Genomic DNA, 18675 nt, shown 5'->3' on the forward strand with positions numbered 1-18675 from the left:
GGTGAAGTCAGAGGGGGAATTTTGCCAGGCGGTGCATCAGGTGATGGAAATGTTAGTCGTTCGGATGAGTGATAAACTTAACTAAGAGTCGTCTAGTGCTGACTCAATCATTGGATTGCCTGGGTTTGTGGTTCAGCACCCGGGCATGAAGGGTCTTTCTCACCTCAGAGAGTGATAAAAATTGTCGCAAATAGAGCATTTCTTATGCCTGTCAGTTCCCAGGGCCTGGGATTATTTACAGGTGCTGGGTTCTATGGCATCTATGCTAGATTTGGTACCATGGGTGTTTGCCCACCTAAGGCCTCTCCAGAGAGTGTTACTGTTCTGCTGGATTCCGTTGTTGGAGTATCAGCAGCCTTTACTGCTGCAGGGGGAGCCGAGGTCCACTCTCTCGTAGTGGTTTGAGGTGTGGATCTGGAGACTCTGGACTGGGTAGTGGTGGCCATGGATCCCAGCCTCAGTGGTTTGGGGCCCAAGTTCGGTCATCATCTATGAAAGCAAGCTGGTCGATCAATTATTTGGAAACAAGAACAGTTTGCAGGGTGCTTGTGGTTTTCCTCCCTCAGGTCCGCGGTCGAGTGGTGAGAGTATTCTTGGACAATGCGACCGGTGGCATATATCAATCGGCAGGGCGGGACAAAGAGTTGCGCCATGGCTCTGGAGGCCTAGGAGCTTTTTCTGTGGGTGGATCAGCATCTGCAGGGGATAGCGGCTTCGCATGTGGCTGAAGTGAGCAATGTGCAGGCAGACTATCTCGGCAGGCAACAGTTGGATCCGGGAGAATGGGAATTGTCAGGGGAAGCTTTCAACCTGATGCAAGCCCCACTTGGATCTGATGGCTTTGCAAAGCAATGCCAGGAAAGCATGGTTCTTTAGCCGCAGACATCTGAGCCGAGGGACTTGATGCTCTGGTTCTGCCTTGGCCAGCAGACGTTCTGCTATATGTTTCCTCTATGGCCATTAGGTCGCGTGTTATGGCGCATTGAGAGGCATCTGGGAAGGGTCATACTGGTTGCGCTGGAGTGGCCGCATTGGTCATGGTTAACGGATCTGATTCATCTCGCGGTGGATGGTCTGCTCAGGTTAGATCATCTAGCATGCCTGTTGAGACAAGGACCTATCTTCTCAGATTGGGTGGATCACTTTTGCCTCTTGGCTTGGCTTTTGAAAAGAGATGTTTAAGAGCAAAAGGATACTTGGAGCTGATGATTGCTACTTTGCTTCAGGCCAGGAGACCATCCACATCTATGGCATATGTCAAGGTGTGGGGAGTGTTTGAGGCCTGGGATATTGACAAAAGGCCTAGACCTGTTGAGGTTGGATGACCCTCAGGTGTTGGCCTTTTTGCAGCAGGGCTTGTCCAAGGGTCTGGCGTACAATTCCCTATGCGTGCAAGTTGCGGCTCTGGAGTGTCTCTGAGGTAAGTTGCAAAGGGAGACCCTTAGCATCTCATCCGGATGTAGTCCAGTTTTGAAGGGAGCCAAGCACTTGATCCACTGGTTTGAAAGATGTGCTTGGCATGGAGTTTGAATTTGGTTCTTCAAGTGCTGTGCGGAACTTCATTTGAACTGCAGTGGTGCACATCGTTAAAGAACCTCACCTTGAAGGTTGCTTTTCTAGTGGCGATTTGTTCAGCCAGACAAATTTCAGAGCTACAGGCTTTATCCTGTAGAGATCCCTTTCTGAGAATTATGGATGATAGGGTATCCTTGCGGACAGTGCCCTCATTTTTACCCAAGGTTGTTTCATTGCTCCACCTTAACCAGACTGTGGAGCTTCCCGGGTTTCTAAATTGCTTGTCTGAAACTCCAGAAGCAAGGGAACTTCATTTGTTGGATGTCTGATAGGTGCTGTTGCAGAATCTGAAAGTTGCCAACAGTTTTTGGCAGTAGGATCATCTTTTTGTATTGTTTGGAGGAGCTAAGAAGGAAAGTAAAGTTTCTTTTTTTTTTTTTAATTTATATTTTATTGAATTTAAACAGTTTATAATCAAGAGAACACTTCTTGTTTGAAACCAAAATACAAATTAGGCAACAATACACAGCAATTTTAAATATTACAATATACATATTTGTATCCTTACTAAAGTCCACAATCAGAGATCCAAGTTTTATACCTCAAGAATTTTTTTTTTGCATATGCAATTTTCAAAGAAATTAAGAAGCTAAGCACTGTTGATATATATCATCACTAACAAACCTTTATGTCTTACTTTTCACTAATCATTAGGGGAGGAGCTTCCGGGTATAGAATTTTTCCCTACAAGAAAAGCTGTGAAGCTGGTTTAGCTGATAAAAAACATATGATAAACCTTGATACTTAACTAGACACTTGCAGGGAAATTTTAATAGAAACATCGCCCCAATTTCCAAAACTCGCGGTCTTAAAACTAAGAATTGTTTTCTTCTTTTTTGAGTAATTTTAGAGAGATCAGGAAATATATTCACCTTACAGCCCAAAAACATCTCAGATCTATGTCTAAAAAACATTTTTAATGACCATTCTTTATCTGCTTCCAGCAGAAAAGAAACCACGAAAATGGCTGGTACAATTTGATCTTTCTGAGATGTTTCTAAGAATTCTGTTAAGTTTAATTGCAATGGATCTTCAGGAGGTATATCTTTAATTTGTTGCCCTTCAACTTCTTTACTAATTTTACTTGTTGGTATGTAAAATATTCTGGATGTTACTGGTAAAGCTTGTTCTGATACCTTCAAAATCTCTAGCATATATTTTTTCCACATCTCTTTAGGGGATATCAATTGGCTTTTTGGGAAATTAATGAATCGTAAATTTTTTCCTCTCAGAGTATTTTCTATATTCTCTAACCTAGTAGTCAGAATGTGATTTTCTTTCATTATTGTACTCTGTACAGCTTTATTACTCTCTAATTCAACTTTTATTTTAACAATATTCTCTTTATCCAGTTTTATTACTTTTTCCACTTCCATAAGTCTTGTATCCATTTTCTCCACATAGGTGTATACTGGCGACATCTGATTATAAATATTGTCATTTAAAGATTGAATTGCTTCCCATATAGAGTCCAGAGAAATAGTTGTTGGTTTAGTCAAGTCAGCTCTTTTCAATTGTGGAAAAACATATTTTAACTCAGGGTTCCCCCCTACATTAGCTTTTCTGACTTCTCCCTCAGATTCCAATGATGGTGTCGAGAAGATAGGCAAATCCAAAGATGTTTTACTTCCCTGTTCAGGTAACTTCTGGTCATCACTGACCATGACCGGATCAGGGGTTTGAATTTGTGACCTCTTCTCTGCTGGATTACCTGGGGGTGTTCGTTCTATCAGGGATAGAGTAGTACACAGTTCAAGAGAGGGGCCAGGTATAACTTTCTCCTTACCCTCACTCAGCGAACATTCACCCGAAAACAATGCTCCAGCTTCCCCCGGAATGGCAGATGACAAGTCCGGCAGCCAAGGTAACTCTCTCTCCCTTCTCCACCTCAGGGAGAGTGTACCTGAGAGGCCGGTTTTGAGGCTTCTCGGCTGGCCCCTCTGGATGACGTAGCAGGAAATAATTTAGTTCAGCTGTTCCGTGCACACCGTCGAGGGCTAGACTCCAGCTTCCCCCGGAATGGCAGATGACAAGTCCGGTAGCCAAGGTAACTCTCTCTCCCTTCTTCACCTCGGAAAGTAAAGTTTCTAAGGGCACGATTGCTCGATGGTTGAAGAAAGCTATTTTTTCCACCTATATTTGCAAGGGTTGGCAAGTTCCAGAGGGATTGCAAGCACACACTTCTAGAGCACAAGCAGTCTCCTGGGCTGAGTGTCAGTTGGTGTCACCACAGGAGAGCTGAAGGGTGGCAACCTGGTCTTCTCTGTACACTTTTTTTCCCAGGCCTTATCGGTTAGATGTTCATGTGCCAGAAGAGCTGATGTTTGATGAGAGTGTGGTGAGAGCAGGTCTTTCAGATGCCCGCCCAATGTAAAGGTGCTTTGGTACATCACACTTGTCTGGACTGATCTGGGATACAAACAGGAAAGGAAAATTCATTCTTACCTGCTAATTTTCATTTCTGAAGTACCACAGATTAGTCCAGAGACCCAGCCCCTTATCTTCAAAAGACCTTTCTGGCTATGTTGACAATCTGATCAGGCTTTGTATCTATTCAGAGCTTATTTATTTATTTTATCTACAATGGTGGGGGTGGAAGGGAAATAGAACCAAAAAAGTTATTTAAAGGGACAAGAGTAGCAGAAATGTATGGAAAAAAAAAAGTGTGAAAGCTTGCTGGGCAGACTGGATGGACCATTTGGTTGTCTTCTGCCGTCATTTCTATGTTTCTATGTTCTATGTTTCTATTTAAAACTTTTATATGCCGACATTCATAGGTACATCATGCTGGCTTACATCGAACATTGTTAACAAAAAAGAGCAGAGTTACATGGAACAAGGTAGGATGACCAGGTTTGATTGGTGTCCTTGGGATTGATAAGGGCTCCAAATTTGATGTTCAGCCTGGAAAAATGGATAATTGAGTTTTTCCCTTTAGTTTGGCTTGGGTACAGGTCAATAATGAGGGACTGCAGGTGGCACTCTCTGTTATGTAGCAGTGTCTCAAAGTTTTTGTTCTCTGCCTCCATCTGCTGGTAGGGATATAAAATCCACTTCTCTGGACTGATCTTGGTACTTTAGGAAGAAAATTAGCAGGTAAGAACCAATTTTCCTGTGTAGTCCATCCAGTGTACCTATGAGTAACCTGCTTACTGTGCTGTTGCGGACTCTGCTTGGTTCCTGTTCTCCCTTCTTCCCTTACCCTGGTATAAGGTTTCTTTTGCGTTTGTCTTCCTAATGCATGAAGTTTGTGAGATGAGTTTGTGTTTGAATTAGGAAAAAAGAGGAGAAGCTGGACTGGATGTATCAGGGGCCCAGCAGCATGGTGGATAGGGAAGAATATCTCCTTGGGCGACCTGTGGACAAATACATCCTGGACAAAATGCAAGACAAGGAGACTGGTCCTTCTGCTGAAACTGGGCTGTTGCCTGGATCGATTTTTGCCTCTTCAGGAGCCAACTTTGCCTTGGACATGGCCAGTAAAATTCGGGAAGATCCACTGTTCATGATCAGGTAATAAAGGAAGGAGGGTTGGATGTTATACTTGTAGAAATGTATGGTGCATTGGCTGGGAATCAAACCCTGGCCTACCGCATGGCAGGTGAGAATTCTGCCACTGAACCACCAATCTTCTACATATTTGTTTCATGTGAGCTGTATCCTGCAGTACTTTACAAACACAGCTGGGGTGGAACTGAGCTAATAGCAAGCTAGTAGAGGTTGTAATAATTAAGTGGGTATAGAAAGGGGTCAAGTACAGTAGATGGTGAATAGTGCAAGTGGATTTGTAACCAGGACCTCTTTGCTCTAAACAGAAAGTGCCACTGCCAGCTTGGCTTTATAAATATGTATATTGGCAGCTACTGACTGGTTCTGTCTCTCATTTGTTCTTTTCCTTCACTGGGTCTATGAAAGAATGAAGGCATGAGATCATTTTCTGAGTTGTCCTGCCCTAATGTTCAGCTGTGGAGCTGATGCTGTTGGGGAATGTTTGTGCCTAATCCTGACCCAGTCTATGGCACACCAGGAAGCAGGGAGTCGATGTGAGGCAAAGATGGTGCAGGCTTGCACAATTTGGGGAATATGATGTAATTGGGTTAGGAGGGAGGAGATGGGCTCAGAGCCTCAGGTATTATCATGAAAGAGCCAGAATTGGAGCAAATACTATTTTTTTTTAACTTCATATTAGGAAAAGAGAGGAAGAGAAAAAAAAAGAAGTTTTGAAAAATCCCATGAAAATGAAGAAAATCCGGGAATTGGTGAGAAACCTTTTTTTTTTTCATTTTCTGTGTAGAAGACAGACAAGTTTTATTCAAGTCCTTCTCCCATGAGGGTGTCAGAAGCAGGCGGAAACATTGCACATGCAGGTTTATTCACCTCCTTATTTACTGGAAGAAAAGTAACTTTTCTCCAAGACCAGCTTTCCCCTGTCGGGTTCTCACACGCTTGGGATGCTGGCTGATGGTGGCAGCTATGATATGCTAAGCTGCCGAGGGCATTTTTTTAGTTTTCTTTTTGTGTCTGCCTTTGCTGGGGAGGAAAAAGATGGAAGGACCTGTATTACATGGACATACTTGGAGCAACTGTTGCATAGCATCCATAGTGACAACAGAAAAAGACCAAATGTGATGCAGTTTGTGTTGAATGGAGTCAGCAAATCCAGCTTTTGAATTGTGGCATTCTGAAATTGTGCCATCAGTGTCATCCTGCCTATCAGGATTCTCTTTGTGATGTGTATAGAAGCAGAAGTAACGAATGACGGGGTGCAGATGGGAATAAATTCCGCAAAACCTCAAATGTCTGTTTCCTAGAGCACCTGCTTTCTGCTGACTTTCAGAAATTGGTGAAGAGCTGACTTGGAGCAGCAGGTGGAAGACACAGCTAGCTGTGGTTTTTTGTTGTTTTTAGCTTGGGTGTGAGGAGTAACACTGCAGCTCCCACTCCACTTACATTCTCTGACCTTGCAGTTGCAGAGCACCCTGGAAAAGAGAGGGAAAAAAAAGAAAAAGGAGAAGAGAAAGAAACACAAGAAACGCAAACATCGGAGCTCTAGCAGCGAGGAGGAGAGAGACCATGAAAAGTAGGCATGAATATGGTCTGCGTCCCACCTTTCAATAGGCGCGTGCCAGGGCAAGCTGTGACTTGGTATGGCGGAGCAGTGGTTGCCTGTGCTGCATCTGCTTCCTTCTCAGACCATGCTGACAAGTGATAGGTTAGTGATGTGACTCCTCCTCAAGCCTTGCCCAATAAGATGTGAGGTATTTATTATGCACAGACCAGCCATGGCCATGCAGACTACACTTGGTAACACCAGTGCCTAGCTGCAAATGGTTTGTTCCGTTTCTTTAGTGTAGACCATTTTTTCCTAAGAAATTCACTTTTCCCTGTACGTACGCAGATCAGTCCAGACTCCTGGGTTTTACCTCCCTTCCAGCAGATGAAGACAAATTTTTGCAGGCACTGCCTCTTAACCCAGTGTGCCATCTGCAGCTCCTCTGTATTTCTCTGTCTCCAGCAGATGGAGGAGGTTCAAAACCTGCAGTTCTGAACCAAGAAAATTTGTTTTGGGATTCCAGTGTAGGAGAGCACTGTGGGTGACAGCCAGTGGTCTGGCTCCCTCCCCTCCCAGCACAATCTTTTCAGAGCCTCTACCATTCTGCTTCAGGAAAGTATGTCTTATTTGTTTTTTTTTCTGAGGTTTTAAGTTGTTTTAAAAAAAAAGAAAACAGGAAAGAGACAGACCCATCGTGCTGTCAGCTCTCCCGGGCAGCAAATTGTGATGGAGGCAGGTCGAGGAGTTTTCTTTACTCCGATTTTTGGTGCGAGCCCCGCGGTTTTCTTGTGGGGAGGTTTTCACGTGGCTTTCGCAGGCTGGCTTTTGTTCCCGCTGCCTCCCTGGTACGAAGGGCTCTTCACTGGGGACTGCAGGGACACTTTCTCAGCAGCGGGATCCACGGCAGGTGCAAGCTGCTTGCTCCCCGCATGGCTGACCACTTCCATTGAGCGCGGGAGCGGCAGCCATTTTGGATTCCTTTGCGCTCATGGAGGAGAGAGCAGCTGGGGGAGGGGGACGCCCTCCGACGCTATCACTGGCTATTTTCAACCCCAGTGAGCCCCGGGGGGGGGGGGGGGGCATGGAAGGGCTGTGAGAGGGGACCTTGATCCCTTGGGGGGAGGGGGATCAGAATTTTCCCCCTCTTTCCCCAGTGTTCATTTTGTTAATGCATCAGGCCTTTTTGGCTCGGGGGTGGCCAAGTGGTCTTGCCCTCCTGGGCATTGCCCCCCCCCCAAGAGAGCCTCCCAGAAAGAAGTCCACAGCATTGGATTCTGCAGGAGCTAACGGGGTCTGTATTGTCAGAGACCCTGCAGGGCGTAGTCACATGACTGTGGATTCTGATCTGGGGTTGCCCTCTGCTGACCCTCCAGAGAGCCCTCCGCTCACGGCAGAGCAGGGTCTCTATGAGGAGGAGCCTAGAACGATGCCCCCCCCTACCCCAGAGGGGGATGATCCCAGAGTGCTGCATCTGTTTTAGAGGGGGGAGCTTGCCCCCCTCATACCGCATGTCTTGGCTGAGCTGGGAATTGCAGTGCTGCAAGTGGAGCCGGACCAGGACTCGGTGGATCTGGTCATGGCTGGTCTGAGATGCCTGGCCTCTACCTTTCCATTCCATAGCATGGTGAAGCAGTTGTTTGTCAGGGAGTCAGATACTCCAGAGACTAGCTTTGAAGGTGAGTAGGGCCATGGACAAATTGTATCCATTGCCCGAAGATGCACTGGAACTGCTCAAGGTGCCTAAGGTTGATGCCTCAGTGTCCATGGTCACAAAGAGGACTATTATCCCGGTGGCCGGTGCGGCGGCCTTGAAGGATCTACAAGACAGGAAACTTGAGGTGTATCTCGAGCGGATTTTTGAGGTGTCCACTCTGGGCATCAGCTTTATGTTCCGCGCAAGCTTGAGATGGATACGGCAGTTACAAAGTGCTAAGGTACCCTGTACGTACCAGGATCAGTCCAGGACACCTGGGTTGTGACTCCGCACCAGTAGATGGAGACAGACTAAAACTTGTGGGCGGAGCCATATATAAGCCCCTGTGCCAGTCACAGCCCCTCAGTCTTACTCTGTCTCCAGTAGATGGTGCAGGTCTAGTCACAGCCCTTCCTGACCTGATTCTGGTGTTTGTCAGGTTTGGTTTTTTGAATTAGTTTTTGTTAGGTCTAATTGTTCTGGGCTAAATTGGGTTTCTTTTAATTCTTTCCCGGTTGCCCTGCCTCCCAGGGGAGTTGAGAGGTCCTGAGGGGACTACCCTCCCCTGGTCGAGGCCGCTGCCAGGGTTGAGGACCCGGCTGAGCTAGTGGCAGCGTCAGGGGTGACACCAGGGAGCCTGGTTCACTCACCCCTGCAGGAAATAGGGCTTTCAGAACCAGGGACAGCGCGTTTTTTTCTGTTAAAAAAAAAAAAAAGTTTTACTTTTATTTTTTTGCGGCTCTCTGTTCCTTGGCGTTGCCGTTCCGTTTCGGTCGGTGGGGGGCGTCGCCAGCAGGGGGGAGGTCGCCGAATTGTGCCGTTTTGGTTATTTTGAATTTTATTCCTCTGAGGTGAATTTTCTTTTCGCGTCTCTGTTTTCCCGCGTTCGCCGGCATGCCTCGCGGTTCGCAGTGCAGGGCCTGCGGCTCGGCGCGCGTGTGTCTCTCCCGGGACAGCCTTTGTTCGGCTTGTGTCCCGGGTGATGAGGGCACCTCAGCAGCACCTCGGAGAGCTCGGTCCCGGGTCGCGCGATCGCCGCCGCGAGGTGGGGGCCCCTCTGACACACCTCAGGAGCTGTTCCCGCTTAGCGCGGGAGTGGCAGCCATTTTGGCCACGGGCCGGGAAATTTCCAGAGAGACAGTGGGGGCTTCGTCTCTGCCTCCCGCGCTTTCCCCGCAGCGTGCCAAGGCGGGGGAGGTCCCCTCGGAAGGGATTCGGTCCCGGGAGGATTCCTGTAGCGATTCAGCGGATTCCGGAGAATTTTCTGAGGACTTTGCGCTGTTGTTGCGCAAAGTCCTCAGATATAAGCGCAGCAAGCGCATACGGGGGGATCTCTCGCGTGCAGCTGTCCGCAAGTCCCCACTACGGAAAAAGAAGGCCAAAAAGAGTGCGGAGATTGCCCAGGGCTCATCCAGGGGGAAGTGACTTCCCCGGGGGCTCCCGCAAGAATCAGATTCCGAGGATTTTTCTGGTACGGATTCTGAGGCCTCCGAAGAGCCCCTGATGGGGGCCGGGACGGCAGCACCGGATGGAACGGCGCAGCCCAGTGCAGGGAAAAGTGCACAGGCCTTAGACGGTGACGACCCCAAAGTAGTTCGGCTATTCCGCAAGGAGGAACTGTCACCTCTCATCCCAGCCATTCTCCAGGAGCTGGGGATTGAGGCTCCTTCTGTGGTGGTCCGCCAGGAGGCGAATATGGATCCCGTTCTGCTCGGTCTCACAGGGCCGGCGGTCGCCTTCCCTTTTCATTTGTCGTCCACGGATATCCTATTCAAGGAATGGGATACTCCGGAGCTGGGTTTGAAGGTCAGCAAGGCCATGGATAAACTTTATCCTTTACCGGAGGAGGCGCTGGAGCTCCTCAGACTTCCAAAGGTGGATTCGGCGGTGTCCGCTGTCATGAAGAGGTCTACCATCCCGGTCACGGGAGCTCGGCCCTCCGGGATATTCAAGACCGGAAGTTGGAGGTACATCTCAAAAAGATTTTTGAGGTTTCTGCCCTGGGAGTGCGAGCCGCCATTTGCACAAACTTCGCCATGCGAGCTAGTCTGCGCTGGGCCCAGGTTCTGCAGGCTAATGCAGGTCTCTCTCTGGAGGAGTCTTCCCAAGCAGATAGGTTGGAAGCGGCTATTGCATATGGGGCTGATGCGCTCCATGATCTTTTACGCACTTCAGCTAGGTCTATGGTTTCGGCAGTGTCGGCACGCCGTCTCCTTTGGCTGCGCAACTGGGCAGCGGATGGTTTGTCCAAGGCTCACCTCGGGGTGTTACCCTTCAAAGGAAAATTGCTATTCGGAAAGGAGTTAGATGATTTGATGGCTTCGCTCGGTGAGAACCAAGGGTTTAAGCTGCCAGAGGATAGGGCCCGGGCGCGTTCTTCGTTTTCCAGCAGAGCTCGTTTCCGGGGACCCCGAAAGTCCAGGCCGCAAAGATCCACCGGGTCCTCTTATAGACCGTCCTCTTCTCGAAACACTCACTGGCAGCAATCCTTTCGAGGCAAACGCTTTGGCAGGCAAGGAGGGGCCCCATCGGGTGCGGGGTCCAAGCCTTCGCAATGAAGTTCGGCCGGCCCATCCCTCCTTGCGTCCTCAGCACGTTGTCCCAAACGTGGGGGCGCATCTATCCTTGTTCCTCGAGGTATGGGCCAACATTACGTCGGATCAGTGGGTCCTCAATGTGATAAAACACGGCTACGAGTTAGATTTTGCTCGCATTCCAGCGGACAAGTTCCTGATCTCGCCCTGCAAGGATCCCGAGAAGAAGGCGGCGGTGCTAGACACCATTCGAAAACTAGAAAGCTTGGGGGCCATCTCTCCGGTTCCGGTCGATCAGTACGGCAAGGGCCGTTATTCCATTTACTTCATAGTTCCCAAGAAAGACGGCACTTTCCGACCCATTCTGGATCTCAAAGGAGTCAACAGATGCCTTCGGGTCCCTCACTTCAAGATGGAGACCATTCGTTCGGTGATTGCGTCAGTGCGGCCAGGCGAATTCCTTGCGTCACTAGATCTCACAGAAGCATACCTTCATGTGGGCATCCAACCAGCGGTTCCTGCGGTTTTGCATTCTGGGAAGACACTTCCAGTTCCGGGCTCTTCCGTTCGGCCTGGCGACAGCGCCTCGGACATTCACGAAAGTGATGGTGGTGGTGGCGGCGCACTTGCGTCGGGAAGGCCTCCTGGTTCACCCTTACCTCGACGATTGGCTGATTCGGGCGAAGTCAGAGAGCCTGTGTCGGCAGGCGGTAGCCAGGGTGCTACAATTCTTGCAGTCCCTGGGCTGGGTGGTCAACTACAACAAGAGTCATCTGGAACCCACTCAGTCCTTGGAGTATCTTGGAGCCGTTTTCGACACAAAACGGAGCAGAGTGATTCTCTCTCAGGAACGGATATGCAAACTACAGTCTCAGGTTCGACGTCTTTTGTCTCACCACCGTCCGCGAGTCTGCGATTACCTGACGGTTCTTGGATCCATGGCCTCCACGCTGGCGTTGGTCCCTTGGGCGTTCGCTCACCTTCGGCCGCTGCAGTCTTCATTGCTTTCCCGCTGGAAACCGATTTCAGAGGAATTTTATCTTCCACTGCCTCTCGAGAGTCAGGCGCGCTCCAGCCTGGGCTGGTGGCTGGATTCCAAACATCTCTCCTGTGGAGTATCTCTTCTCCTTCCCAACTGGACAGTGGTGACCACGGATGCCAGTCTTTCCGGTTGGGGTGCAGTTTGCCAAGGGAAATCGGTTCAGGGACTTTGGTCAGAAGATCAGATCCGGTGGTCTATCAACCGCCTAGAGTCCAGGGCGGTCCGTCTGGCATTGCAAGCCTTTCTACCCCTTGTACGAGGAAAGGCGATCAGAGTATTGTCGGACAACGCCACCACCGTGGCTTACATCAATCGCCAGGGCGGGACGAAAAGCCCTCAAGTAGCGGAGGAAGCGCGTTCCTTGATGGCCTGGGCAGAGCGGCACCTAAGCGATCTCGCTGCGTCTCACATAGCAGGAGTCGACAATGTCCAGGCGGACTTCCTCAGCCGACACCACCTGGATCCTGGAGAGTGGGAACTGGTGGAAGAAGCGTTTCTTCTCATTTGCAGGACTTGGGGAACGCCCCACATGGACCTGATGGCACGTGCAACAACTCAAAGGCTCCGAGATTTTTCAGTCGCCGCCGAGAAAGAGGAGCAGAAGGGGTCGACGCGTTAGCTCTTCCCTGGCCAGCGGAGGTGCTACTGTATGTATTCCCTCCGTGGCCCATGATCGGCAAAATTCTGCGACGCATAGAATTGCACCCGTCCAACGTGATCATGGTGGCGCCGGAATGGCCACGCCGTCCGTGGTTTGCGGATCTGATCCAATTGTCGGTGGCACCGCCCCTTTGTCTACAAGGGTTTCCGGGGCTCCTTCGACAGGGCCCCGTCTGTTTAGAGGATGCGGATCACTTCTGTCTCGCGGCATGGCTTTTGAGAGGAATCGATTGAAGCGCAAAGGTTACTCAGATGCAGTAGTTGCCACGTTGCTGAGATCCAGGAAGCAGTCTACTTCTCTGGCTTATGTTAGAGTCTGGGTAGTTTTTGAAGAGTGGTGCGTACAGCGGGGTCTGGATCCCACTTCCGCCACTATTCCTGATATTTTGGCTTTTCTCCAGGCTGGGTTGGCCAAAGGTTTAGCATGCAGTTCCCTACGGGTCCAAGTGGCGGCGCTTGGTTGTTTGCGTGGTAAAGTCAGGGGAGTCTCCCTGGCTCTCCACCCTGATATTTCCCGTTTTCTTAGGGGAGCGAAACACCTCCGTCCTCCTTTGCGGTTCCCTTGTCCGTCTTGGAACCTCAACTGGGTGCTCTCGGCCTTATGCTCAGCTCCGTTTGAGCCTCTGAAGCGTTCTACGATCAAAGATCTCACGTTGAAGACTGTATTCCTGATAGCGATTGCGTCGGCTCGTCGAGTTTCCGAGTTGCAGGCTTTGTCCTGTAGGGAGCCCTTCTTGCGCATTTCCGATTCGGGGGTTTCCTTGCGGACCGTTCCATCTTTTCTGCCTAAGGTCGTATCGGCTTTTCATTTGAATCAATCAGTTGAACTTCCTTCTTTTGCGGTAGGGGAGTCTTCTGACCCGAAATCAAGGGACTTGAGAAAGCTAGATGTGCGGAGGTCTCTTCTTCGCTATCTAGAGGTCACAAATTCTTTTCGGTTGACGGATCATCTGTTTGTGTTGACGTCAGGTCCAAAGAAAGGTTCTGCTGCGTCCCGCACGACGATCACCCGTTGGCTCAAGGAGTCCATTGGTTCCGCGTACATTTTGCGCGGTAAATCTCCGCCGGTGGGTCTTCGTGCTCATTCAACGAGGTCTCATGCTGCGTCTTGGGCGGAATTTTCTCAGGTATCGCCTCAAGAGATTTGCAGGGCGGCTACCTGGAAATCGTTGCATACATTCATTAAACATTACCGGTTGGATGTTCAGGCTACTGATGCTGGGGGATTTGGAGAGAGGGTACTCCGAGCGGGACTCTCTGCTTCCCACCCTCGGTAACTTAGCTCTGGTACATCCCAGGTGTCCTGGACTGATCCTGGTACGTACAGGGAAAGGAAAATTAGTTTCTTACCTGATAATTTTCGTTCCTGTAGTACCAAGGATCAGTCCAGGATCCCGCCCGCAGTGTTGCGCTATAGTAACGGAGAGTCCGCTCATTGTTGTTTTTTAATACACCTACCCCTTGTTTTGTTCGCTCTCCCGGTTGGGGAGTCTGTTTTCCTGTAGGGGTGTTGAAGTTGTTTTCGTTTACTTAGTGAGTTTCTATAGTTAGCTATGTTGGCTTTTGAATTTTCTACTTTGACATTACGTATGACTGAGGGGCTGTGACTGGCACAGGGGCTTATATATGGCTCCGCCCACAAGTTTTAGTCTGTCTCCATCTACTGGTGCGGAGTCACAACCCAGGTGTCCTGGACTGATCCTTGGTACTACAGGAACGAAAATTATCAGGTAAGAAACTAATTTTCCTATCTGTCGCCCGAGGAGTTGGAGCAAGCAGAACGCTTGGAGGCAGCGGTGGCCTATGGGGCAGATGCCTTATGTCCTTATTTCCTTATTCGAACCCCTTCGAGAACTATGGTTTGTTTATTTATTTATTTCTTTCTTTATTTCTTTATTTATGGGTTTTTATATACCGATCTTCTTGCATTGGATGCAAATCAAACCGGTTTACAGTGAAACAATTTAACTTGCCTAGGGGCATTACATGGAACAAAGAACATCAAACCAATAAGAGTGCTTATGAGCATTACATAGAAACAAAAGAGGAACACTTAAACATTTAAACCTATAAAAAACTTTTGGTAACTATTCTTATACAAAAAGTGAGAAAAGAGCCATCAATGTTAAAATGAAATCAAGCGGATGATTGTCTCGATTGAGAAGGAATATTGGGAAGGGAGATAGAGGGCGGACATGGGGAATGGAAGAAGGGGTGGAGGGACGGGTAGAAAGAAGGAGTAGGATAGGGGAGGATAAGAGGGTGAATTAATATTAAATAGAACCAATCAAAGATATCATGGGTAGTACATTATGGGCCATCAAGGAAACGCAAGGCTGAATAGCCATGTTTTCAGTTTTTTCTTGAAAGAAATCTGGCAGGGGTCTTGTCTGAGTTCTGGTGGGAGTGAGTTCCAATGGGTAGGGCCTGCAGTGGATAGTGCCCTATTACTTAGCAAGGATTTGGCTTGAGGGACGAAAAGAGTGCCTTGGTAAGCTTTTCTGATCGGTCTCGTGGATTTGTTGGTGCGTAGCTGAGATGTGAGATCCATTGGGGCTGAGTTGTTTAAGGATTTATGTATGGTGGTCAGAACTTTGTATAGAATTCTGTATTTGATCGGAAGCCAGTGGAGGTTGTAGAGGATAGGTGTGATGTGGTCTCTCTTATTAGAATTGGTCAAGATCCTGGCCACCGAGTTCTATAACATCTGTAAAGGCTTAATGGTGGTAGCTGGTAGACCGAGTAGCAGAGCGTTGCAGTAATCAATTTTGGTAAGGATGATAGATTGTAGAACCAGGCGGAAATCTTGAGAGTGCAGTAGTGGTTTTAGCTTTTTCAGCACTTGTAGTTTAAAGAAGCAATCTTTTGTCGTGTTTACAAATCTTTTCAGGTTGAGCTGGTTGTCGAGGAGCACTCCTAGGTCTCTTACGAAGTCTGAGTTTTTGATGTTGTTCATGATGGTTGATATGAGGTTGGAGGGAGAGTTGAGGACTATTTGTGGTTGACCAGTTAAGGGTGAGGCTGTTTCTCTAGACAAGGGGTTGTCTTCCTGGGAGATGATGAGGTATTCAGTCTTGTCTTTGTTGATTACTAAATTGAGTTTAGTGAGAAGGGCGCTGATTTCATGAAAGCAATTCTCCCAGAAGATTAAAGAATTTTGTAGGGATTTCTTGATCGGGATGATAATTTGGACGTCGTCCTCGTAAATGAAGTGTTTAATGTTCAGCTTAGAAAGGAGGAGGCAGAGAGGTAGCAGATATATGTTAAAAAGGGTAGGGGAGAGGGAAGAGCCTTGAGGGACTCCCAGGTTTGAGCTGATTGATTGTGATTCTTTGTTATTGATTTTTACCTTGAATGATCTGTTGCTGAGAAATGAGCGGAACCAGTCGAGGGCAGCGCCTGAGATACCAATATCAGCTAGTTGGTGGAGAAGGATTGAGTGGTTGACCGTATCAAAGGCCGCCGAGAGGTCGAGGAGAATAAGTAGGTGTGGTTGTCTTTTTTCTGAGCTCAAGAGAATGGAATCCATGAGAGAGATCAGAAGGGATTCTGTGTTACGGGATTTACGAAATCCGTATTGCGATGGAGCCAGAATAGAGTGATCTTCCAAATAGTCTGTGAGTTGTTTATTTACTATTTTTTCAGTGATCTTGGCGATGAAGGGTAAATTGGCTATGGGACAGAAGTTGGATGGATCATCTGTTGACAAGTTAGGTTTTTTTAATAGAGGCTTCAGTATGGCTTGCTTGAGAGAGTCGGGCACTTGACCTTGGATTAGCGAGCGGTTGATGATTTCTGCGATGGGTTTCGCTATGGTATTTGGTATTGAGATGAGAAGGTTTGATGGGATGGTGTCTAGCGGATGAGAGGAGGGTTTGAGTTTCTTTAGTATATTCATAACTTCGAGAGAAAAAGTAGTCTCGAAGGATTCTAGCTTATAGTTCTGATGTGATCTTGAGGTTTGCGAGATGGGGATGAGTGGATTGGGGGTGGAGAACTGTTTGGTGAGATTTATAATTTTTTTCTCGAAGAAGGTGGCGAGTTCTGTGGCTTTAGAGAGAGCTTGCTGGTGTCTGCTGTCTCGGCCAGAAGACTCTTGTGGCTGCGAAACTGGTCAGCGGACGTTTCGTCAAAGGCGCATTTGGGAGCCCTCCCCTTCAAGGGCAGATTTCTCTTTGGTGAAGACTTGGAACAGCTGATCAAGCACTTGAGGGAGATTAAAGTACACAAGTTGCCGGAAGACAAGCCGAAGGGATCCAAAGGTTTCCTCCTACTTCGTTCTCTTTTTCGAAACCAAAGGCGTCCCCGCCAGAGCAGAACTCTGGGCGCAGGCCAGAGGCAGGTCTTGGGGAGGTCTCAGTCCTGGTCCCAGTCCTTTCGGAGTCATTGGGCCAACTGCGACAGCTCAGGCCAAGGGCCTAGTGGGCCCAAATGTCCTCAATGAGAAATGGCCAACCCACTCCTCAGTGCTAGCCACTGGGGATCGGTTGACCCTTTTTTTTTTTTTTTTACCAGGAGTGGGTCAAGATCACGACAGACCAGTGGGTTCTCAGAGTGATAGAAAGAGGTTATGCTTTAGAATTTGCTCATCCTCTAAGAATTCTATTCATGGTGTCTCCCTGTGCTTCCCTGGCGAAGAGGATTGTTCAACAGACCATCCGAAGGCTGAGAATGCTGGGGGCCATCGTTCCTGTCCCCTGGAAAGAGCAGGGTCCGGTGTATTCCATCTATTTTGTGATGCCAAAAAAGGAGGGATCGTTTTGGCCCATACTGGATTTATAGAAGGTAAACTTGGCACTCAAGGTTCCCCGTTTCTGGATGGAAACTCTGCAGTTGGTTATAGCAGCTGTGTGAAGTGGGGAATTTCTAGCATCCCTGGACCTGATAGAGGTGTATTTACACATTGGAATTCACCAGGATCATCAAAAATACCTCAGGTTCATGATCCTCTCTCAGCATTTTCAAATTTGCACTCTGCTTTTCGATCTAGCCACGGCTCTGAGAATGTTCACCAAGGTTATGGTAGTGATGGCAGCAGTGCTCAGGAAGCAGGGTGTCCTTGTCCATCCGTATCTGGACAACTGGCTCATTTGTGCGAAGTCTGAGTACCTGTGTCTTCAGGCAATGGACCTGGTCATAGACCATTTTAGATCCTTAGGCTGGATGGTCAACCTAGCCAAGAGCCACCTGACTCCACAGGTCCTGGATTTTTGAGAGCACACTTCGACACCCGTGTCAGGAAAGTTTTCCTCACAGAAGAGCGAATCTGCAAGCAGCAGTCGCAAGTTCGGAACCTCTTGGAGATCCAGGTTCCAAGGATCTGGGATTATTTACAAGTCCTGGGCTCCATGGCCTCAACACTGGAGTTGGTTCCCTGGGCGTTTGCTCATATGTGACCTCTTCAGAGAGCTCTGCTTTCTCGGTGGGACCCAAAGTCAGAGCAGTTTCATCTTCCTCTCCCGCTTACCGAATCTGCCAGGTCCAGTCTCCCATAGTGGCTTGCCCCGGGACCATTTGAGCCTCAGAGTGGACCTAGAGGTGCCGCAGTGGGTAGTAGTCCCTACCAATGCCAGTCTTTCCGCTTTTGTCTAGCGGCTTGGCTTTTGAAAAGAGGCAACTAAGGAAGAAAGGATATCTGGAGAATGTAATTCTTACTCTGCTACAGGCTCGCAAGACCTCTACCTCCCTAGTGTATGTCAGGGTGTGGAGGGTCTTTGAGTCTTGGTGTGCAGAGCAGGGGATTGACCCTCGGAGAGCGTCTGTGCTACAGATCTTGGCCTTTATGTAACGGGGCCTGTCAAAAGGCCTGTCCTTCATTTCCCTGAGGGTTCATGTGTCGGCCCTAGGTTGTTTTATTAGGCAAGGTTCAGGGAGCATCCTTAGCTGTACATCCGGACATCTTGCATTTCCTCCGAGGAGCGAAACGCTTGCCCTACTCACAAGATTTCCCCTTCTTGGAGCCTCAATCTTGTTCTCAAGGGCTTGTGTGCTGCACCTTTTGAACCCCTGAAAAGGGCTACCATAAAAAAATCTCACTTTGAAGGTGGTTTTCGTGGTGGCAATTTATTCAGCTAGGTGAGTGTCAGAACTTCAAGCCCTATCTTGCAGGGAACCTTTT

The 18675-nt window shown here is 48.5% G+C and overlaps 1 protein-coding gene across 1 annotated transcript in view; it reads left to right on the forward strand.

Annotated features, from left to right (window-relative positions):
• CWC25 (CWC25 spliceosome associated protein homolog) overlaps positions 1 to 18675 on the forward strand; it is a 73910-nt gene that overhangs the window by 13216 nt on the left and 42019 nt on the right. The window contains exons 3-5 of the mRNA XM_029572906.1: positions 4852 to 5088; positions 5765 to 5834; positions 6543 to 6655. Of these exons, the coding sequence (XP_029428766.1) occupies positions 4852 to 5088; positions 5765 to 5834; positions 6543 to 6655 (420 nt within the window). The remainder of the gene's footprint in view (positions 1 to 4851; positions 5089 to 5764; positions 5835 to 6542; positions 6656 to 18675) is intronic.

The sequence above is a fragment of the Rhinatrema bivittatum genome, chromosome 12, assembly GCF_901001135.1.
Source record: "Rhinatrema bivittatum chromosome 12, aRhiBiv1.1, whole genome shotgun sequence".
In the NCBI taxonomy this organism is placed as follows: domain Eukaryota; kingdom Metazoa; phylum Chordata; class Amphibia; order Gymnophiona; family Rhinatrematidae; genus Rhinatrema; species Rhinatrema bivittatum.